This window comes from Rhododendron vialii, chromosome 11a (genome assembly GCF_030253575.1).
Source record: "Rhododendron vialii isolate Sample 1 chromosome 11a, ASM3025357v1".
NCBI classification, from domain to species: Eukaryota; Viridiplantae; Streptophyta; class Magnoliopsida; order Ericales; family Ericaceae; genus Rhododendron; species Rhododendron vialii.
Genome location: NC_080567.1, coordinates 23,310,776 through 23,334,855, shown reverse-complemented (window position 1 = coordinate 23,334,855; position 24,080 = coordinate 23,310,776). Strand labels below are relative to the sequence as shown.

Sequence of the window (24,080 nt, the reverse complement as noted above, 5' to 3'; positions counted from 1 at the left end):
AAATTCAAGGTTAAGGCATGGCTTTAATTTTTCAGTTACTGTTTGGTATACCATTGGAAGGTAATTCTTGAGAGTTAGGGGATAAAAAGTAGGATATATACAGAATAAAAACTTGAATTTATGAGAGAATTGGTTTTGATTGATTATTTATTGTTCGATCAAGAAACGCAAATGGTTAACATTCAAGAAGGAAAGGAAAAAGAAAAAAAGGAACAAGTAGAAAAGGTAAAAATTAATTGAACAAATAAGATTTCGTGTCCGGACAACCGAAGGAAAAGGAAATGGAATTATCTGCATATTATTTGGAGGGCTAACTCTACGACATACATATTCACTTGCTTTTTTACTTTCTAAATTTCACAAAGAAAATAAAATAATATAGGTATTTTATGTTACTACAATTTTCTCATCTATTTTATATTCGAAGCAAGGTTTGCCACCGTAATTATGTTTATCTCAAAATGGTTAAGTATCATACCATATCATATTATATCATTGCCTTGCTTGCTTGATTGATCTTACGTTGCTCCATAATTTATGTACATTTCACCAGAAATTGAAGATTAGAAAATACAATAGTATCTTGATTGCTTTTTAGAAAAAAAGTAAATTCTTCAAAGGAAGAATAAGAAAGAAGATTGTATACACAATGAAAACTCGAATTTATGAGAGAATAAATAAAATAAAATTTCTAACCTCAAATTGTTGATTTTGTAAACACTAGCCATCTTTAAATTTCTAATTTTTAGAAGTAATTCGATATATACAATCTCAATTTGATGATGGAACTTATTTTTTCTCTTTCTTTTGGAAGGTAATGTTATTTAAAATTTTATTATTTGAGGCATACTCTTTATATATAAGTTTTATATAATTTCACCCACTAAAAGACAAAAAAAAAAAAAAAACAATCATCAATAGGGTGTGAATCATTTCATAATTTTCAATTGGGAAAACCCACTTGGTCCAGTTAGGTAATACTCTTATATCCGCCAAATCCTAAAACAAAAAAAAAATTCACTTTAGCATATTAGTCTAAAGTCCAAATGAAACAACATCATAGGAGCTTTAGTCCAGCCTAAGTTATTGTGCTATGTAGAGTCTATTAATAAAAATATTTTAGAGTCTAGCGTCCGTTAAAAGACAAAATTGCCATTATTGTGACAAGGATTTTGTTTGGCTAACACAAAAAATATCTTTTTTCATTTAAATTGTCTTAAATGAGACAATGACATTGTTTGACTAACACAAAATATGTCTTTTTCGTGTTTTTCGATCTTATTGCACTTTCAAGGGTACCCTGGGATTTTAAGCACTTTCATAGGATATCTTAGGGTTTTAGGCATTTTCATAGGGTTTTAGGGTGCACTTTTCTGTTAAAGGATTTTAGCAGTTTAGGCACTTTCATAGGATACCATAGGGTTTTAGGCACTTTCATATATAAGATACCCTAAGGTTTTAGGCACTTTCAAAGCCGGTAAACCTTAGTCAACGCCGGTCAACCGTAGGAGTGGTTTTATGTAAATCCTGTGTAGAATGTCCTTTAGACTTCATGGAAAAATATTTATGTCTTTATTATAGCATAAACCCTTATATTATGTCCTCCTACTTAATTTTCCCATTGGGTACACTACTTGTTGTACAGCAAATGTACATCATGTTCTGTGAGATGCATTTTTGGATTTCATACAAATGATCGGAATCGTTCTATTTGTTTAAAATACTTTCTTAATGATCTTTGTAAAAAATTAGCTTGATCAATTCTACGTCCAATTTGTTGATAGAAAATTGAGTAAAGATTCGATCAAGCTCTTATCAATATCAAATTGAGCTGATTTTTTTACGGAGACCCTTAAAATAATGTTTTGAAAAATTGAATGGCTACAATCATTTGCGTGATACCGTGACGCGGATCTCACGAAATGTGTATGGTGTGTACATGTGTTAGGAGTGAGCAAAATACCCGAAAACCCACGGGTCTGCCCGACCCGAAGGATTTCAGGCGGCTCTGAACAAGTACTTCAGTCGGGTACGAGTAAGGGTCATCATTTAGCCCGAAGGCTCGCGACCCGCCCGTCCCGCTGGCCTTTTACCCGACCCGAGCTCGTAATTTTCAATAGGCGGGCTTGGGCCAAGATATTTTTGCTTGACTCGCCCGCGAGGCCCACCCAAAATACCCGCCTGACAGCCTGTCCATTAGCTCGAAATCCCACAAAACCCTCTTCTTCTTCTTCTTTTTCTGTTCGTTTGCCTTGTTTGAATCAAGATTTGAAAATTTTTTCTCAACTCAAAAAACACTCATTATCCCTACTTCCAATCATTACTCTTCACTCATTATCCCTATTTCCACTCATTATTCTCATTTCTCTCTCTATCTATCTCCACTCATTACCCCTACTTCCAATCATACTCTCATAAAAAATTGCTTAAAAAACTCATCCAAACACAGCAAGTTTCTACCTGTTGTCAACTTAAAACGACTCTTTTGTAGAGATCAAAGGCCCATGTTTAACGAACACACAGATCAACTTAGGTTGCAGACACACATGATCAAATCAATTCTCAAACCCTAATGGCACGTTTGAATGAAGGATTTGATTTTTGGTGGATTTGCAATGAGAGTTAATTTAAGGGTGGATATGTAATGATGGATGATATGTTAAGAATGGTGACACCACCTCACAAGAAGGGAGGATTTGTAACAAGGTGTTTGGATGATTTTTTAAGAAGAAGGCTATGGAAGATGGATATGATGGGATTACATATTGAATGACTGAATTGCCCCCACTTTGATTTTTTAATGCTCAAAATTCGATTATTTCATATTAGTTACAAAAAATTGATATTTATCATCAATTTTAGGAAAATACTTTCATTTTAGTAGAATGCAAATACTAAACATGTTTTGTATTAAAAAAATTATTATTTTTTGAAAAAGTTAAAAAAAACCCCACCCACTAGGCCACCACTACCTCTTCCCATTCCCATTTCCTCTTTCCAAAAACCCCACTTTCCCCACGCCCACCATTCACCCACGCCGCCTGTGCAGCCCTCGATCGTCTTCTCTGTCTGCTGCTGCCTCTTTCCAGCCATTAAAGCCTCTTGCTACGATCAGTTCGGTATGTCTCTCTCTCTCTCTACTATCTATCCTCTTCTGTATCTCTCTCAACCTCTCTCTGCGTGCAAGTATGTGTGCCATGTAGGTGTATCTATATATTATACGCATACATCAATATGTGATTGGCGAGAGAGAGGCTTTAACCGTTGGTGATGGAAGAGAAAAGGGGAGGGCAGAACAATCAAATGGGAACTCGGATATAGCAACGATAGGGGAAACCCAGTTCTTGGCAAATCCATCTTCCTCCTAATTTGTAATCCCAACAGTAACAAATCCCCCTTTCAAATCAGGTGTCCATTTTCTCTTCCAAACACCGGATATGGCGAGGAGGAGAATTGGTAATCAGGGGGCCTCACAAATCCGGGAGCTTCTCCCCTATCCACACAGCCGTTAGATATAAATATTGCTGAATAGTCTGTGTTCATCACTTCATCTCCTCTTCCTCCCAGTTTCTCACAGTCCGATCCAAAACCATACGCGAACAACCCGATCCCAACCCCACCCTTTTCGAGCTCGACGAGACGAGAGCGATGTCCTCTGGTCCTTCTCCTCCTCCTCATCCACCACAAGCCCGCTCTGAACCGCCAGATTCAAGTCTCTCAAGCACTCAACTCTCAAGCATCGAAATTTCTACTGTTCTCTCCGGATTTGTAACGGATTTTCTTTTTTTTAATTTGTATTTGCATTTTCGTACTTATTAATTGTTATTTAGTTTTTTTTATTTAGTATGGTTGATCATCAATTTCATATAAACATAGAGGAAGAAAATGAGATAAATGAACTTGAATCTATAGGATCACCGACATCTCCCAGTTTTTCTACTCTACCCAGTTCATCTTCTGCAAATCCTAAAGAATCTAAAAATAAATTTGTTGTGTGAAAGTTTTTGAACGTGAAAAAGTTGTTGATGGTGTTACCTTTGACAAAGCCATACATTATTTATGTAGTGATTTGCTTGCTGGTAGTTCAAACGATGGAACTAGTCATTTGAAAATACACCATTAATCTTGTTTAAAAAGACGTGGAAATCAAGTAGACATTAGATGTCACGTCACATCCCGCCCCGCAAACGGCACCCAAAGTGGGCCCGAGTCGACGCGACCACGTGACATTCCACACAAAAGACCAAACCATACCTCATAACCTGACAGAAATAAACACCCAGCGGAAGACTTAACACCTTAACATAACATAAAAAAATGAGTCAACGTATTGACCAACCAATCATAATATCGCACAACCAAAAAACAACATCTGCATTATAGTACTTTAAAAATTCTATACTTCAACATATCCACCGACGACTTACTTACAACTTGAATAAACCAACTTCTTCATCAACCACCTACAACAAACTCGACTATACACAACGTCCAAGGCTAACCTCAAATAGAACACTAGCCATCGACCAAACTTAATTACGACATATACAATTTACAAACTTTAACTATCCTTAGCTGCAACTCCTTACAAATTAAGTTATGTACCAACTAAGGCACTCCACAACAACGTAACCAAAATTCCACCTGACCCTAGCAAAACGCGTCAACACGACGACCGGTAGTGGACCAACTCTAAGCAACCTACTACATGGCAAACCAAAAAGGAAAGCCAAAGTGTGTGAGATATAGAAATGCTCAACATAATACCACAATACCTGAAGGAATATCAACATGAATACACACCACCAATGTAACTGAAATACTTGAATGTATATAACAGTTATAACCAACATATCCACCCAACTGAGCAATAATGATCAATGCACAATAATATGAATGTAATCACATCACATGCAGTGGCACGTCTGCCATATCCCATGAACCCAAGATAAGGTGTCCCTGATTAAACCCAATTCGGTAGTCGTTGAAGTTTACTAAACGGCCGTCAAATTCAATTTTTTATTAACCGGACTACAACTAAAGATTTGCATAGTATAGTGAGGAAGTCCGAGTCGATCCACAGGGAGTTCGATTATAGCTTGTTTGGATTAGATGTAAGGGTTTGCGGCGTTTAGACGGCCAACTTTTAGTTTTCCTTTGAAATGTGAGAAATACCCTTATGAAAAAGACTATAAAATGAGTTCGGACTAAGAATTAAAGGCGGCAAGGCAATGGAGTTTCTAACGTCCGTAACTTAAGCCATCTAACAATTCTCAACGAAAACACGATTGAATCGCACTGCATAGGCTATCAACCGGAAGATTTAGCTATGAAAATGGTTAGACTTGATATAGAATTTGAACAACAAGCTTAACACAAGGCGTGACATCGCTCTCGGAACCATGTGAGCTAGCACATGATCACCGGAGATTAACAACGCCAAGACTTGCATTCAAACTAAATATCAAGGTCAAGAACTAGAAGCAAGATTTGGAAAGCGAGCAAGTTCTTGGGTTCTTCTAGCAAACACGAGTCGAGACATAGCTCACGGAATCATATGAGCGAGCATATGATCACCGGAGGTTAATATCGACTAGTTTTGTTACATAAAAGGTGAACCACACACATTTACAAACCAAACCTCAAGTTCTAAGATTGAGAAAAGCAAGATTAATTTTTAAGTCATGAAGCATTAATCACCCCGGTGCCAAGCCTAATCGACTAATCACACATAAGGAAAAGACTAGAAAGCATGCTAGAATTGGAAAACATGTTTAACCGATAGAACCGAAAATAAACTTAATTTGAAGAAGAATCTAGTCCGTAGCTACAACATTAATATACGACAAATTAAACGAAACCAAATACTTACTTGAGTTCTAAGGAAAATAAGTTTGAAAACTTGAGCAACAACAATGAAAAAAGACTACCCTAAGCTAACTACCATTTCCTAGGAGAGAGGAGAGGGATATTTATACAAAAACTAACTTCCTCTCTTAAAATATCTTAAAAGGTTACTACAAATAGCAAGTTTCCAAATATGGAAGGTTGAAAAACTGTGAAAATTTGTCAGTAAGCAATCTGTATCCATACAACCAAAACGGTTGTATGGATACTGAGATGTTAAGCCTGTGTTGGGAATTCTCCGTAGAGGAGCTGTATGGATACAACCAAAACGGTGTATGGATACGCTGGAAGCTGTCCAAAAGATAAGGCCACTGTATTGATACAACCAAAACGATTGTATGGATACAACCTTGTTAACTGCAGAAATGGCCTCTAGCTTCAAAACTTGGCACTCGACGCTTCCGAACTTTACCCGATGCTTCGTATCTTGCTCATTAGAGAACGGTGGCACTTCGCCACTTGGTCTTGGAAGATCGGACTCCCTCGAGGCATGTCCATGGTGTTCAAACGCGCCTTATTTATACGAATTACCTGAAATACACAAAAACCTACCTTACGTGCAATATCGCATAAAAACGACAACATATATGTACAAACACAACATACTAGAGCACTTAAGCACCAAGAATATGCATTATTGGGTGCTTATCAGTCCCACATACCATGCTCCCATCCACCGACAATTAGCCGGCATGGCATACTACATGGTATGCCACACGTTAACTTTCGACGGTTTAATCAACACCCATCAGCATGTATTTTCATCAAACATGCATAGCACAACCAAATATCGTGTCCCACACACCATGCTCCCAACCGTCGTCCATTGAACGATATGGCTTACGACATGGTATGCCTCATACGCATACATTCACAACATCAAAGCTAAACAATAGTGGCATAATATATACTCACTACTACAACAATATCTCAATAAGGATAACCATATTAAAAGTTAACAACGATTAGCAAGATATACATCCACCACCACAATAGTATTATATGGAGAAAAATCATATCAAACACACTCACCTTTGTATCGACCGAGGTACGCCAAACTTACGATTTCGGAACCTCCCCAATTGACTAGCTTGTTACCTAGTCACAAGCTAACCATATCAGTTTATTGAACGCTTAAACGTTACCACCAACTCCTTAAAATAATCTATAACACTAACAATAGATTAACGATGCTTAATGCATACAAGCATGTCCATCTTAAAGTTTTATAAGTGTCCCTAAACAAGCGTAACACTCCAACACCACATCACCTCTACATTTGGTCTGAAATCTACAACCAGCCTGTCGTATTCTGTCTATAACTTCTTATAAGTTTAAAATCAGATCATAAAACCACCACCATTAGAAAATACACCTCCGATATATGAATTTTGATATAAAATTTGTTAAAAACGGAGTCCAAACGACAAAGTTAAGCTCGTCCAAAGTTACACAAAAATCTGTCCAAAATCACAGATTCTGCACGTCTATCAACTTCAAATCAAAAACTGATTTAACCTAGTACAAACTAAGCTACAACCTTCACATATTTCAAAAGACATACGAGTCTAGTTTCAGAATCAACAACCCGTGCACTAATCCGATACCCGAGCTAAAAGATATGATCATTTTCCCAAAATGTGTCAGTGTAGCAAATACAAAACTCAGCAGGGATACACCAACTTGTAAAATCCGTCAAATTTAGAATATGCATCTAATAAACCCTAAATTTAGTACACACCATTACCACACACCAACATTCATCCCTGATTTTTCACAAATTTTTCACAATAAAGAAACCTAGTCAAAATCACCTCCAAACTCAGAAATTCTGTGCAGCGAAACACAATTTCCAGCAGAATAGTCTGTGTTCAAAAATTCATTAAAAATTGAATACTTAATACTTTTTAGTAATTCCAACGCCAAAACATCACCAACTTATCAATTTTTCAGACTCATAAAAATCCATAATCAGGAGGATCTCTTAACTATAAAAAAATTGATAAAAGACGCAACTCTGTAAGCTGTCTACTAAAAAATAGGATCCTAACTATAGTTAGATTTATGATTTTTATCTTTTTCTACACTTCTCAAAAAATTCTGAAAATTTAATATAATACAATAGACACACTAATGAACCTTCAATAAAAATACCAGAATTTTAAAAGCTTTCTAGGTACCTTGAATAATTTTGTAAAGAACAAACCAGAGTCTCTGGCCTCATCTTCCTTCTCTTCTACCGTCTCTCTCTCTCTCTCTCTCTCTCTCTCTCTCTCTCTCTCTTCTGTGCCGCCTCTCTCTCTCTCTCTCTACGTAGAAACAAGATACGTATGAAGAAAGATAAATATCCCCAGGATATTTTGCTATATAAGGGCACAAGGAAATTTATCACATGCAAGCGGAACCACGTCCTAAATTATACTCCAATCACAAATCACACACAGGACCCTCGCAAGTTCTATTGTTTACGATTTAAACCCCTAAAACACATAGTTCAATTAAAAGTAATTGAAATACTGAAATATCCGAAGCGGGTATTACATTAGAACTCAAATGCAATTAGGTAAAGATACTGAAGGAACGATGGCATGTTTTAATTTTGATCAGTCAGTTGCTCATCGGGAAGTTGTAGATTACATGGTTAAAGCGGAATTTCCTTTTACTTTTGTTGAAAATCATGATTTTACCGGAATGGTACAAAGAGGTTTAAATCCCCCATATGCTGGCTTTTCTGCATCAATTGCTAAAAGAGATGTTATAAAACATTTTATTCAATATCGTGATAATTTGTTATCTTATTAAAAAACTGATGATGACCCTTAAGTATGGGTTGATTTTTTGCATCAACTGTATCAATTGCCTGATGATAACCTTTAGGTGCGGGTTGATTTTCATTAAAAAATTGATTTCGGTTCGGGTTATTCTGCATTCTGACCCGTTAGGTCCAACCCAACCCAACCATTTTTCAGATCTGGAGTAAACCCATACTTCAGCCGCAAAATCCCTCACGTCCAATTCCCCTGTGAGCCTCAGTCACACCACCGTCGCGTCCACGACCTATCTCTCTCTCTTTAGATTTGAGCCTCCGACTCCGGCCATCCACGGTGAGCCTCCATTCCGTTCCAAACGAAAGGCACACCGTTGTGGCATCGCCTCCACCGTGAGCCTCCCCTTCCATCATCTCTCTCTCAATTTTTTTTGGGTTTTGCACTTTTTGGGATTTTTTCTGTTGTGTTTGGCCAAGATTGAGTTTTAATTTGTTCTTAGTCTTCTGTCTTCTGAGATTCGTTTGGCCCAGCCCGACGGCCTCGACCCAACCCGACCAAAATACTCGATTTTCCGGATGGTTTTCACAGGACATCGGTTTGGTGGCGGGTTCTCAAAAACTCTACCCGATGTAGTCAGGTTGGTTGACGGGTTTGGTGTAAACCCGCCCCACCCTGTGCCCACCCATAGTAATATGCACATAAATTGAATTGGGTTTCTAGACCTGTCTTTTCTGATGCCATTTGGCTTTGATTTGGGGGCACAGTTCTATAACAAAATAGATATAGGGGGCCACTGTTTCAGTGGTATTCTGAGAGCAGCCACTTTGTGCATATTGCCAAAGGCTAGGTCTGTCTCCAATCCTTCTCCGCCCATACCCCCAATGATTGAGGACTACATGGGTCCTGTTATTGTTGTGAAAAGGCTCCGGCCGGTAGGCGAAAGGAATAAAAAGGCAATGTAAGTCCATTGTTGTTGGATCACTTTCGAAACTTACACAAATAAAAAATGGAATCTATAATATTATAGGATGCGTCTCGCAATGGCTTTCCATCCCTAAGTAGAATATGGATAGGTCTTCCAATATTAAAAACATACACATTAGGTAGCATATCCATCACTATACAAATAGTCCAAGGATCCCAAAGGGAAATGCGCCAAGGGCTAATGAAATGTGAATAAGGAATAATATCGGAACGAGATGGATAAAACAGAAGTAAGCCAGCAATACAATAATACCCCATCCAATACATCAAACTTCCATTTCTTTCCAACTTGCGAAATACTTTTAGAACACGAAATACTTTTAGGACATAAGTAACAGAGAATCCGATCATCGGCTTCAAATAACAAGATTTACACACACATTTTGAGGCTTACAGTTAAAAAATGGGTATTTGGTGTACCTATAGCACAGAGAAATATCCAATTAGAACGTATGGTCCATTTTCCTTCACCCGACAGACGGTGCATGCATCTTCCCTCTCTTCCTCTACTTTTCCCGCGCTCTCTCTCTCTCTCTCTCTCCAAAACAATTCTCAAGGTCGTGGACAATCAAAACAGCTCTCAAGAATGAACTCTAACAGAATCCACAAATGCATAGACCAAGTTGTTCAAATCATTCTATTCCTCCCATCGTCTTTTCTTACTAAGCATACTACCTCAACTCTTCCAACTTTCTTACTTTCCTTTTATTGTTTTTTTTTTTTTTATCTATTTGTTTACTTTCCCCTAACTTTGAAGTCGTCGTTGGGGAAAGTAAACAAATAGATAAAAGAAAACAATAAAAGTAAAGTAAGAAAGTTGAAAGAGTTGAGGTAGTACCATTAGTAAAAAAAGGCGATGGGAGGAATAGGATGATCTGAACAACTTGGTCTATGCATTTATGGATTCTGTGTGAGTTCGTTCTTGAGAGCTGTTTTGACTGTCCACGACCTTGAGGATTGTTTTGGAGAGAGAAAGAGGAAAGAGAGAGAGAGAGAGCGGGAAAAGTAGAGGAAGGGAGGGAAGATGCATGCACCGTCTGTCGGGTGAAGGAAAGTGGACCATACCTGCAAATTTGATATTTCTCTGTGCTATGGGTACACCAAATACCCATTTTTTAACAGCAAGTCTCAAAATGTGTGAGTAAATCTTGTTATTTGAGGCCGATGATCGGATTCTCTGTTACTTATGTTCTAAAAGTATATTTCGCAAGTTGGAAAGAAATTGAAGTTTGATGATGTATTGGATAGGGTATTATAGTGTTGCTGGCTTACTTCTATTTTATCCGTCTCATTTTAATATTATTCCCTCTTCACATTTCATTAGCCCTTGGCGCATTTCCCTTTGGTATCCGTGGATTATTTGTATAGTGATGGATATGCTACCTAACGTGTATGTTTTCAATCTTGGAAGACCTATCCATATTCTACTTAGGGATGGAAAGCCATTGCATGATGCATCCTATAATATTATCGATTCCATTTCTTAATTGTGTCAGTTTCAAAAGTGATCTAACAACAATGGACTTACATTGCCTTTTTATTCCTCTTGCCTACCGGCCGAAGCCTTTTTCACAACAATAACAACATCAATAACAAGACCCTTGTAGTCTTCCATCATTGGGGTAAGGGCGGGGAAGGGAATGGAGACAAACCTAACCTTTGGCAATATACACAAAATGGCTACTCTCAAAATATCACTAAAACAGTGGCCCCCTATATCTATTTTGTTGTAGAACTGTGCCCCCAAATCAAAGCCAAATGACATCAAAGAAGGGAGGCGTAGCGACCCAATTCAATTTATATGCACATTACTAAGGGTGGGCACGGGGCGGGGCGGTTTTGCACCGAACCCGTCAACCGACCCGACTACATCGGGTAGAGCTTTTGAGGACTCGCCACTGAACCGAGGTCTTGTAAAAATCGTTCGAAAAACTGAGTATTTTGGTCGGGTTGGGTCAGGGCCGTCAGGCTAGGCCAAACGAAACTCAGAATTCAGAAGCAAAAGACTCAGAACAAATCAAAACTCAATCTCGACCAAACACAACATGAAAAATCGCAAAAAGTGCAAAACCCAGAAAAAATTGAGAGAGAGAGATGATGGAGAGGGAGGCTCACGGTGGAGGCGATGCCACAATGGTGTGCCTTTCGTTTGGAATGGAATGGAGGCTCAGGGCAAATGGCCGGAGGTGGAACTGGACATGAGGGATTGTGCGGCTGGAGTATAGGTGTACTCCAGATCTGGAGAATGGGGCATGGTATTTCCTTTTTTATACCTAGGGCATAATATATGTATATAAAATGGTCGAGTCGGATCGGACCCGACGTGCAGAATGCAGAATAACTTGAACCGAAATCAATTTTTTAATGAAAATTAGCCGTACCCAAGGGTCATCATCGGGCAATTGATGCAGTTGATGCAAAAAATCAACCCGTACCTAAGGGTCATCATCAGTTTTTTAATAAGATAACAAATTATCACTATATTGATTAAAATATTTTATAACATCTCTTTTAGCAGTTGATGCAGAAAAGCTAGCATATTGGGGATTTAAACCTCTTTGTACCATTCAGGTAAAATTATTATTTTCAACAAAAGTAGAAGGTAATTCCGCTCTAACCATGTATCTACAACTTCCCGACGAGCAACTGACTGGTCAAAATTAAAACATGCCATCGTTCCTTCAGTGTCTTTATCTAATTGCATTTGTGTTCTAATGTCTACTTGATTTCCACGTCTTCTAAGACAAGATTGATGGTGTTTTTTCAAATGACTAGTTCCATCGTTTGAACTACCAGTAAGCAATCACCACATAAATAATGTCTGGTTTTGTCAAAGGTAACACTATCAACTTTTTCACGTTTAAAAAACTTCCACACAACAGATTTATCTTTAGATTCTTTAGGATTTGCATAAGATGAACCAGGTAGAGTAGAAAAATTGGGAGATGTTGGTGATCCTATAGATTCAAATTCATTTATCTCATTTTCTTCCTCTACGTTTATAGGAAATTGATGATCAGCCATACTAAATAATAACTAATAAGTACGAAAATACAAATACAAATTGAAAAAAAGAAAATCCGTTACAGATCCGGAGAGAACAGTGGAAATTTCGGTGCTTGAGAGTTGAGTGCTTGAAAGACTTGAATAAGGCAGTTCAGAGCGGGCTTGCGGCGGACGAGGTAGAGGAGGAGGGCTAGAGGATGTCGCTCTCGTCTCGTCGAGCTCGAAAGGGGTGGGGTTGAGATCGGGCTGTTCGCGTAGGGTTTTGGATTTGATTGTGAGAGAATGAGAGGAAAAGGAGAGAAAGTGATGAACACAGACTATTCAGCAGTATTTATATCTAGGGTTTGAGAATTGATTTGATTCTGCGTGTCTGCAGCTTAAGTTGATCTATGAGTCCATTAAACATGAGCCTTTGATCTCTACAAAAGAACCGTTATAAGTTGACAATGGGCAGAAACCTGCTGTGTTTGGATGAATTTTTGAAATTTTTTTAATGAGAGTAATAATTGGAAGTATGGGTAATGAGTGGAGATAGATAGAGAGAGAAATGACAATAATGATTCAAAATAGGGGTAATGAGTGGAGAGTAATGATTGGAAGTAGGGGTAATAAGTGTTTTTTGAATTGAGAAAAAATTTCCAAATCTTGATCGAAACAAGGCAAACGAATGGAAAAAAAAGGGTTTGTGGGATTTCGGGGTAATGGGCGGGATGTCAGGCGGGTATCGGGCCTCGCGGGCGCGTCAAGCAAAAATATCTTGGCCCAAGCCCGCCTATTGAAAATTATGAGCTCGGGTCGGGTAAAAGGCCAGCGGGACGGGCGGGTTGCGGGCCTTCGGGCTAAATGATGACCCTTACCTATACCCGACCGAAGTACTTGTTTGGAGCCGCCTGAAACCCTTCGGGTTGGGTCGGAGCCGCGGGTTATCGGGTATTTTGCTCACCCCTATTACACGTACACACCATACGCATTTCGTGAGATCCACATCGCGGTATCTCGCAAATGATTGGAGCCGGTCAATTTTTCAAAACATTATTTTAAGGGTCTCTGTAAAAAAATCAGCTCAATTTGATGTTGGTAAGAGTTTGATCGAATCTTTGCTCAATTTTCTATGAGCAAATTCGACGTAGAATTGATCAAGCTGATTGTTTTACAAAGATCCTTAAAAAAAGTATTTTAAACAAATAGAGCGATTCCGATAATTTGTATGGAATCCGAAAATGGATCTCACAGAACACGGTGTACATTTGTTGTACAACAAATAGTGTACCCTAATAGTTCTATTGTTTGGGTATTTGGCGGATATAGGAGTATTACCTAATTAGAACAAGTGGGTTTTCCCAAATGAAAATTATCGGAAATGATTCACACCCCATTGATGATTTTTTTTTGTCTTTTAGTGTATAAAATTATATAAAACTTTTATATAAAGAGCATGCTTCAAATAATAAAATTTTAAATAACATTATCTTCCAAAAGATAGAGAAAAAATAAGTTCCATCATCAAATTGAGATTGTATAAATCGAATTACTTCTAAAAATTAGAAATTTAAAGATAGCTAGTATTTACAAAATCAACCTTTTGAGGTTAGAAATTTTATTTTATTTATTCTCTCATAAATTCGAGTTTTCTTTGTGTATACAATCTTCTTTTTTGTTCTTCCTTTGAAGAATTTACCTATTTTTTGTAAAAATCCAAAAAGCAATTTACCGTATTATCTAATCTTAAATTTTTGGTGAAATGTACATAAATAATGGAGCAACGTAAAATCAATCAAGCAAGGCAATGATAGGATATGATACAATACAAGAAAATTATAGTAACATAAAATACCTATATTATTTTATTTTCTTTGTGAAATTTCCAACCGAGAAGTAATAATGAGGATTTTGGTGTTCATTTTTTAATTTGGGACCAATTTACCCTTTAATTTCACCAATTTTAGTACCAATTGCCCAGGGCATGTCAAGTTCTCGATTTTGGACAATTTTGCCCCATGATTTCGGGCAATTTACAATTTGGCTGGGTTCTATTCTCGCATGCCAAGTTCTATTCTCACTTCTCACTCTTCAGTCGTGTAGCATTAATATCTCTCTCGGTCCATCGATCTTTCTTCCACGACGTTTCGCATGAAAGGCCATTCGAGACCAGATCACGTCTCTTCTCTGCTCTCTCTCTCTCTCTCTCTCTCTCTCTCTCTGTAGATCTCTCGAAGCTGCGAAAGAGATGAAGGTCGATCTTTGAGCCTCTGTTTGTAGCAATAGATCTCATATGTTTCTGGGTCTTTCTCAGAATCCCTGATTGTGCAAGTAAGAAGCCTTAATTTTGACCAAAACCCCTTTTTCTAGTTACGTATTGAGTTAATTCATGTAAAGATCTAATTTTTATGTGTTAATTTTTTATTTGATATATATGGATTGTTGAGCTCTGTATCTCGAAGTTGCGAATAAAATGAAGATCGATCTTTGAGCCTCTACTTGTAGCAACAGATCTCATATGTTTCTGGGTCTTTCTTAGAATAATTGATTGTGCGAGTAAGAAGCCCTAATTTTGACCCAAACCCTTAATTTTGGTTACACGCCGAGTTAATTCATGTAAAAATCTAATTTTTATTTGTGTTTTTTTTTAATTTGGTACATATGGATTGCTGAACTCTGTAATGTATTTATGTAGATCTACGTTCCGATTAAACATATTTTTTGAAACAATTGCAGGGTTCTCTGTTTCTGATTTGCTGTTCAAAGGGGGTGTGTCGCGGTCTCCATATCCATACGTCGCTAGTGTACTGGACTCGATTAATGGTGGGTTTGATTCATATTGCGAAGTTTTTCATTTTCTTTCTGTTTTGATTTTTCCCCCCTATACCCACAATTTAGCTCCCTTCACCATTTAGAGTTTTTTTATGGCATGATGGACTGTTACAGAGGTAATGGTTTTAGATTCCCTTGCTTTGGATTAGGGGATTCAGGTTAGGGCTTTAATTTCGAATTTAGGGATTTCTGATATTGGGGTTTTGATTATGAAGTACGGGTATTCCAGAAATGTCGTTGTACGCGTATCGGGTATGGGTATGACAAAAACGTACCGGGTACGGCAAAATTGGATCAGATACATTTGATAATTTTGGGTATGTAGGGGTACGTTTTTAGCCCAAAATGATTTTTTTCCAAAATTTCAGGAATTGTTTGTAAATAATTATAAAATATGGGTTTATTGTGTAATTTGTGTGTCTTTTGACTATATACACGTTTACTCAGCGATCCCCAAAAAAAAAAAAAAAGAAGAGGCAGCGATGACCGATCTTGGAGATCAGGAGATCTAGGGCTTCAAATCGGAAAACCGTAAGTTCTCTTCTCTCTCTGTCTCTCTCTTCGTCTCTTTCTCTCTGTCTCTTCTCTCTCTTCATCTGTCTCTCGGACTCTCCTCTCTCTTTCGCTCAATTCCTTTTGTTGCTTTTCAAGTGTAAGGCTCTGTTTGGACCAGATCCCGAGTTATCATCAGAAATATAAACGATTGGATTTGCCAGTATTATTCAATGAGAACAATTTTGCAATTTTAGGATTTTTTAGGATTTGAAATGTTGAATCAGAGTTTGCAGTCACATTTCACCTTTTTTTTCACAGCAATGAGTAAATATTTTGGTTATTCTGAATCCCTTCCTTTAAATTGCTTGAATCTATTATCCAACATAATAGGAAAATAAGGCTCAAATGGTAAACAAATCATGGGAAAAGGGGTACTGATTTTTTTTTTTTTTTTTTTTTGTACTGATTTTTTTTGATACACTGATTATTTCATAATTCATAGGGAGATGAGTTCAATGAGCTGTATGGGTTCAAGTTCAACTGGTAGTGCTACTAGTAAACCTGTTGATCACGATGAGAATGCTCCCCTATGGGATCATGTGACTAAATTAATTAAAAGGGGTGAAGGGGGTACCAAATAGAAGAAAATTATATAAATATTCGCCGTACCCCCGCCGTACCCGTACCCTACTTTTTTGGGGTTTTTCCGTTTTCCGTACCCGTGCTCCATAGGGTTCTGAGATTCGAAATTGGAGGGTTCTTGGGGTTTGAATTGTGGTTTGTGGCTGTTGAGGTGGTGTAGCGGTGGTTATTTGGTGGTGGATGTTCGGCGATGGTGGGGGTGGTTTGGATTTATTGTTAAACGTGGATGATAATGCCGAACTTCAAGCTCCCACATTGGAAGTGAAAAAGAAATAAAATTGAAAAAGAAAATTATAACACCTGGACACATCAGAACACCAAATCAAAAAGGTTGTTCGCTGGTCTTTCTTGGTGTCTGCAGTTTATATCTTGTGATTCTTGTCATGGGTTTTCATTTCCTGGTTTCTTTATATGCTGTCTTTGGGTTGGATTTGTGTTCTTAGTTTGTGCTTCCATGGATGCTTTTGTGTATCAGTTCTGTTCCTGCTTCTTCTTGCATGTTATTCTCTTGTTTTCGCTTTCTACAGCCGTGTGTGGTGTTTGGATGTTTCGATTATTTCTTTGTGGTTTATGGACTCGTGTTGTCGATCTTGGATTGATTTTGGGTTGCATGTATTGTTTTAAGCATTTCTGTGGGTTTGATTTTCTGTTGAATGTGCTGTTTTAAGCACTTATTAGAAATTGAATTCAAATGATTGAGACTTACAAGTAGAGAGAGAAGGGATTTTTCCAATGGTGGTTGCCTTCTCTGCAAAACCATGACCATATCATCTAAGCCAATGATTTCAGCTCAATCAACAGCCCTTTATTTGTGTGTGTGTGTGTGTGTGTGTGTATCTACCCCCTTGACATAAAAGAAGTTGTCCACCGCTTTTTTGGCTTGGATAATTTTGCCTGATTTTCGAATTGTGTTCTTCCAACCCACATTCTCATGGTCTGGAATGGGGGTCTTGTGGGGTTCAATCTTGTTTAAATAAACCTCTTTTGGTAGCAATTCTTTCAACCATGAAGCCACCTCTTTTAGCAAGGGTTTTCACATCTAATTTGTGAATTAGGCTGGGATGCTGGAACTAATTAATCATTCTCATGTTTCTCAGATCTTTGCTGGCCTACTACTGGAAATGGAGTCATGTGATTGCATTGAGACTCAATGGCCTGCTGATGAGCTTCTGGTGAAATATCAGTATATATCAGACTTCTTTATTGCCGTTGCGTACTTCTCAATTCCCTTGGAGCTCATTTATTTTGTTCAAAAATCAGCGTTCTTCCCATATAGATGGGTCCTGATGCAGTTTGGTGCTTTTATTGTTCTTTGTGGAGCGACCCACTTCATAAATCTGTGGACATTCTCTATGCACTCGAAAACTGTTGCTGTTGTGATGACTATAGCAAAACTTGCTACAGCTGTTGTGTCATGTGCAACAGCTCTAATGCTTGTGCATATTATTCCTGATCTTCTGAGTGTGAAAACACGGGAACTATTTTTGAAGAACAAGGCTGAAGAGCTGGACAGGGAGATGGGCCTTATTATGTCTCAAGAAGAAACTGGAAGGCATGTGAGAATGCTTACCCATGAAATTAGAAGCACACTCGACAGACACACTATACTAAAAACTACTCTTGTGGAGTTGGGTAGGACTTTAGACCTGGAAGAATGTGCATTGTGGATGCCATCACGAACAGGGTTAAATCTTCAACTATCTCATGCACTAAGCAATATAATACCTGTTGGATCTTCTGTACCAATCAATATTCCCATAGTCAATGAAGTTTTTAATAGTGCTCAAGCAATACGTATTCCACATTCGTGTCCATTGGCAAGGATTAGACCTCCTGTGGGAAGATTTGTACCACCGGAAGTGGTTGCCGTTCGGGTGCCTCTTTTGCATCTTTCGAATTTCCAAATTAATGATTGGCCTGACCTCTCTGCAAAAAGCTATGCTGTGATGGTTTTGATTCTCCCTATGGACGGAATCAGAAAATGGCGCGACCATGAGTTGGAACTTGTGGAAGTTGTTGCCGACCAGGTTCTTATTACCTTTATCCTTGCCATTTGTTGCCTTTTGATTGCCTTCTGATTTTGAAAACTATTATTGTATCCTGTATTTTAAGCGGCTAGCATTCAACCTCAACCTACTATAGCCTTAAGCCTGTAATAGTGTTTTGCTTGAAATGAAAGCATAATTGGCTTTCCCCTTGTCTGTGGTTCACTTTTCAATGCCTGTGCAATATTGGACAAATTCAATCACGTGTTTCTCGCCCTCGTTACTTGCTTTTACTTCAGCTGTTCAGTTTCCCGTGACACTCCGCTAAAAGATTCATTCGGTCTTTCCTAAAACTGTACGCATGATTAGGTGGGAAATGAACAGTGCATCATGCTTTCTTAGTTTTTAGACCCTGTTTTGCGTTTCCTTTATTCTCTGCCTGCTCAATATTGAGTTTTATTTGTTGAAGTTACTCTATTCCTTCATAAACCATAGATTACACGTATGTCTATGCATTTACTTACTGTTTCACCTCACCCTCAGTTCTTGTGCATTTGTTACTACCTTAGAGAAAGTTACTGGAATTCACCCTGTGGATGAACTAGAAATAGTTTTTGTCATACAAGCACAAAGTCTTGTTAGTCAGTTGTTGGATTAGATTTATTCCCTTCAATATATCAGGTTTTTATTCCTGTAGACAGTAATTTTTTCCAGTCACTGTTGGGTTATAAAACTTCTTTGGTTACCTTGGATGGACACGGAAACATCAATGACTACATGATTTTTCTTGTGCTCAATGTACTGTTTTCATATATACAGGTTGCCGTTGCTCTTTCTCATGCTGCAATTTTAGAAGAGTCTATGAGGGCCCGTGATCAGCTCATGGAGCAGAATGTTGCTCTAGATTTGGCTCGACAAGAAGCAGAGCTGGCTATCCGTGCTCGCAATGATTTCCTCGCTGTCATGAACCATGAAATGAGGACACCCATGCATGCAATTATCTCTTTATCTTCACTTCTTTTGGAAACAGAACTAACTCCAGATCAAAGGGTTATGATAGAGACTATACTCAAGAGTAGCAACCTGCTTGCAACCCTTATTAACGATGTGTTAGATCTTTCTAGGCTTGAAGATGGTAGCCTAAAATTAGATGCTGAGGTGTTCAATCTTCATGAAGTTTTCAGACAGGTACTTCCCCTAGTTACTTTGGAATTATGTTTCATTTAGCAACTGACAGGTTAACCTGAATACCTATGACACTGCTAAATATTGTTGGCTTTTGTTTTGTTTTTATAGGCCATCAATTTGATAAAGCCTATTGCATCTGTAAAGAAGTTATCCTTGACACTTATTTTGGCCCCGGATTTACCTGTATATGCTATGGGTGATGAGAAACGAGTGATACAAACAATCATAAATATTGTGGGTAATGCTGTGAAGTTCACAAAGAAGGGTTATGTCTCAGTTGTGGCTTCGATTGCAAAACCAGAGTCTTTGAGAGACTGGCGAGCTCCTGAGTTTTATCCTGTGTCAAGTGATGGCTACTTCTTCTTAAGAGTGCAGGTTGAGTTCTCTCTTCTCTTTCACTGGCTAAATTTCAAGTATCTTTTCAAGGGATGATATGGCAATATAAATTGGTCTTCCTTGAAGTGCAACCATTTATAGTGCAAACTCAGGCATTTTGCTTGGAGATTGCAAGGCTGACCTTTCAACTTGTTTAATGTGGTATGAAGTTTGGCAATGGACTACAGAAAGAAAGACACTACAAAAGTAGAACCGAATTTCATATTTCCTGCATTATGCGGGCTTTACTCTGTCGACTCCACTCTGTCGACTCCATATCTTTTAGCAGTTACTGGTGGGGAATTAGAACTCTTCACTGGATAGTTTCTTTTGCAGGTTAAGGATTCTGGTTGCGGAATTCTCCCACAAGATATTGCTCTCTGTTTTACTAAATTTGCTCAGTCTCAAAGTGGATCAAACCGAAATAATAATGGGGCTGGTCTTGGGCTCGCCATTTGCAAACGGTATTTACTCGAGTCTAGATTAGTAATTCCATCATATGATATGTATCAGAATGACTGATCGCAGTCATCATGATGTCTTAAAATAGCATGGAGTATTGAGTGACTTCTTTATTTAGATTGTCTGACTCTGTTTACGTGACATTTTTGAAACGATGGAATCAGGTTTATAAATCTAATGGGGGGTCACATTTGGATTGAAAGCGAGGGGTTGGACAAGGGTACAACAGTTTCATTCCTTGCTAAACTTGGAATCTGCAACAATCCCAATGAATCAACAATGCTGGAGGTTGCAGTTGTCGGTAGAACAGATCAAGGGAGCGCAAATGTCATTGGACGTAACCTATTTGCTAAAGAACTCCCTCGTTATCAGAGGAGTCTTTAGACTCAAACTAGGTTGACTTTCTAGCATCATTTGTCTTGCGTGTTTCAAGGCGGAACTGATCAGAAGCCAAGAAGTCATTCCCCGAGATCGGTAGAACTAAGTTTTCAGTGACATTTTATGTATTGGTGTAGGACATATGGCTGGCAAACCCACCGTATACTATCCTAAAGGGCTACACTTGCATCTCTACTTCATTCTGATATCTTTCAGTATTCACTTAAACGTAATCATCTGCTAAAGAAATGTAAAACATGAAGTATGATCAAGTACTGCTGGGAGAATTGATGGTTCGAAAAGTTTATAGGTGACAAAACCTGAACAAGCAAAAGAAAGCTGGAGAAGATGGTGTTTTACAGCCTCGGAAATAACTGAAGCTTACGTAAGCGACTCTAATTTTGTCTTCTGTAGTGAGTAGAGAAGGAAAGGTGTCATCCATCCCCATCTAACAATTGCGGATCCCCAAGTAAGACCAGCACCGAAACCTGCAGTTGCAATGGTGTCGCCCGGTTTTACCTTCCCACCTCGTACAGCTTCGTCAAGTGCCAATGGAATGGAATGGATGAAGCACTTGTGCTACCGCAGTTCGCCAAATTAGATATGACTCGTTCCGGTGGGACCTCTAGTCGTGTGTTGCAACTGCATCGAGGATCCTCTGGTTTGCCTGCATAAAACCAATTCTTTTAACATACAATAGCAAGATCTAAAGTGCGCATGAGAAATCATTGGGTGCATCTACAAACAAGAATGTATTCGGGGTGCAGTACTCTTCTAATTTTTCATCGTTCTGCAGTACTCTTCTACCAAACACACGAAAAGTGCTATGCTCATTTTTCTTTAAGACGAGGAAAAACGAAAGCTGCATATATGGTCAGATACCTACATTTCGTTTGACAATCAATGAAGATTGAAGTAAACGCCTTGCAGAAAGTTGAAAGTAGCAAAAAAAAAAATTAAAAACAAGAATCCAATGCACTTGGGATGGAATCGTACACCATGTACATAAATGGAGGCAGATGTATTTTCGAACTCTCTTTACCATCACCGGGAAGAAAGAAACTAAACAATCAGCGGAAAGTAATCATTTTATGTTATGAAAACATGCGCTAAGCCCCTACAGCAGCAACAGAAAAGGAAAGATTTTGGATGCATCTTTGTCAAGTTCATTTAACAGACCATCTCAGGCAAATTTTCAGAAATTCGGGCAATCTGACAATCCAACGGTAATTTCCTGACGAGCAACTGACTGGTCAAATTAAAACATGCCCTTGTTCCTTCGGTGTCTTTACCTAATTGCATTTGAGTTCTAATGTTTACTTGATTTCCACGTCTTTTAAGACAAGATTGATGGTGTCTTTTCAAATGACTAGTTCCATCGTTTGAACTACCTACTGTTTGGCTTTGTCAAAGGTAACTCCATCAACAACTTTTTCATGTTTAAAAAATTTTCACACAACAGATTTATCTTTAGATTCTTTAGGATTTGCAGAAGATGAACCGGGTAGAGTAGAAAAACTGGGAGATGTTGGTGATCCTATAGATTCAAGTTCATTTATCTCATTTTCTTCCTCTACGTTTATAGGAAATTGATGATCAGCTATACTAAATAAAAAAGACTAAATAACAACTAATAAGTACGAAAATGCAAATACAAATTGAAAGAAAGAAAATCAGTTACAGATCAGGAGAGAACAATGGAAAATTTCGGTGCTTGAGAGTTGAGTGCTTGAGAGACTTGAATCGTGCGGTTCAGAGCGGGCTTGCGGCAGACGAGGAGGAGGAGGAGGACCAAAGGACGTCGCTCTCATCTCATAGAGCTCGATAGGGGTAGGGTTGGGATCCGGTTGTTCGCGTAGGGTTTTGGATCGGACTGTGAGAGAATGGGAGGAAGAGGAGAGAAAGTGATGAACACAGACTATTCAGCAGTATTTATATCTAGGGTTTGAGAATTGATTTGATCCTGTGTGTCCGCAGCCTAAGTTGATCTGTGTGTCCGTTAAACTTGGGCCTTTGATCTCTACAAAAGAGCCGTTACAAGTTGACAACGGACAGAAACCTGCTGTGTTTGGATGAGTTTTTGAGAATTTTTTTATGAGAGTAATGATTGGAAGTAGGGGTAATGAGTTGAGATAGATAGAGAGTGAAATGAGAATAATGATTGGAAATATGGATAATGAGTGAAGAGTATTGATTGAAAGTAGGGGTAATGAATGTTTTTTGAGTTGAGAAAAAATTTTCAAATCTTGATCCAAACAAGGCAAGCGGATAGAAAAAAAAAAGGGGTTTTGTGGGATTTCGGGCTAATGGGCAGGGTTTCAGGCGGGTATTTCGGGCAGGTCTCGCGAGCGGGTCAAGCAAAAATGCCCGCCCATTGAAAACTACGGGCTGGGCTAGCCCACCCATTGGACGGGGTCGGGTCGGGTAAAAGGCCGGCGGGCCGCCCGTACTTGACTGAAGTATTTGTTCGGAGCCGCCCGAAACCCTTCAGGTCGGGTTGGACCCGCGGGTTATCGGGTATTTTGCTCACCCCTAACACATGTACACACCATACGCATTTCGTGAGGACGTCACGGTATCACGCAAATGATTAGAGCCAGTCAATTTTTCAAAACATTATTTTAAGTGTCTCTGTAAAAAAAATCAGCTCAATTTGATATTGGTAAGAGCTTGATTGAATCTTTGCTCAATTTTCTATCAGCAAATTGGACGTAGAATTGATCAATCTGATTTTTTACAAATATCCTTAAAAAACAGTATTTTAAACAAATAGAGTGATTCCGATCATTTGTATGGAATTCAAAAATGGATCTCACAGAACACGGTGTACATTTGTTGTACAGCAAATAGTGTACCCCAATAGTTTTATTGTTTTGATATTTGGCGGATATAGGAGTATTACCTAACTGGACCAAGTGGGTTTTCCCAAATGAAAATTATGAAATGATTCTCACCCCATTAATGAATTTTTTATTTTTTTTTGTCTTTTAGCGGATTAAATTATATAAAACTTATATATAAAGAGCATGCCTCAAATAATAAAATTTTAAATAACATTACCTTCCAAAAGATAGAGAAA

General features: G+C 38.3%; 1 protein-coding gene and 1 pseudogene across 2 annotated transcripts; both read left to right on the top strand.

The window, feature by feature from the left end:
* Positions 1-9,357: 9,357 nt before the first annotated feature.
* LOC131309091 (small nucleolar RNA snoR100) lies at positions 9,358-9,453 on the top strand (annotated as a pseudogene).
* Positions 9,454-14,868: 5,415 nt separating this feature from the next.
* On the top strand, positions 14,869-21,201 carry LOC131307325 (ethylene response sensor 1-like). 2 transcript variants are annotated; one of them, XM_058333774.1, is made up of 7 exons: positions 14,869-14,975; positions 15,381-15,471; positions 17,711-18,640; positions 19,418-19,786; positions 19,895-20,161; positions 20,498-20,625; positions 20,788-21,201. In XM_058333774.1, exons 3-7 carry the CDS (start codon positions 17,735-17,737, stop codon positions 21,005-21,007), a joined length of 1,890 nt encoding a protein of 629 aa, XP_058189757.1. In that variant the 5' UTR covers positions 14,869-14,975; positions 15,381-15,471; positions 17,711-17,734; the 3' UTR covers positions 21,008-21,201. The 2 variants fall into 2 exon arrangements, with proteins under 2 accessions (XP_058189757.1, XP_058189756.1); XM_058333773.1 differs by lacking the exons at positions 14,869-14,975; positions 15,381-15,471 and adding an exon at positions 15,865-16,007.
* Positions 21,202-24,080: the final 2,879 nt, after the last annotated feature.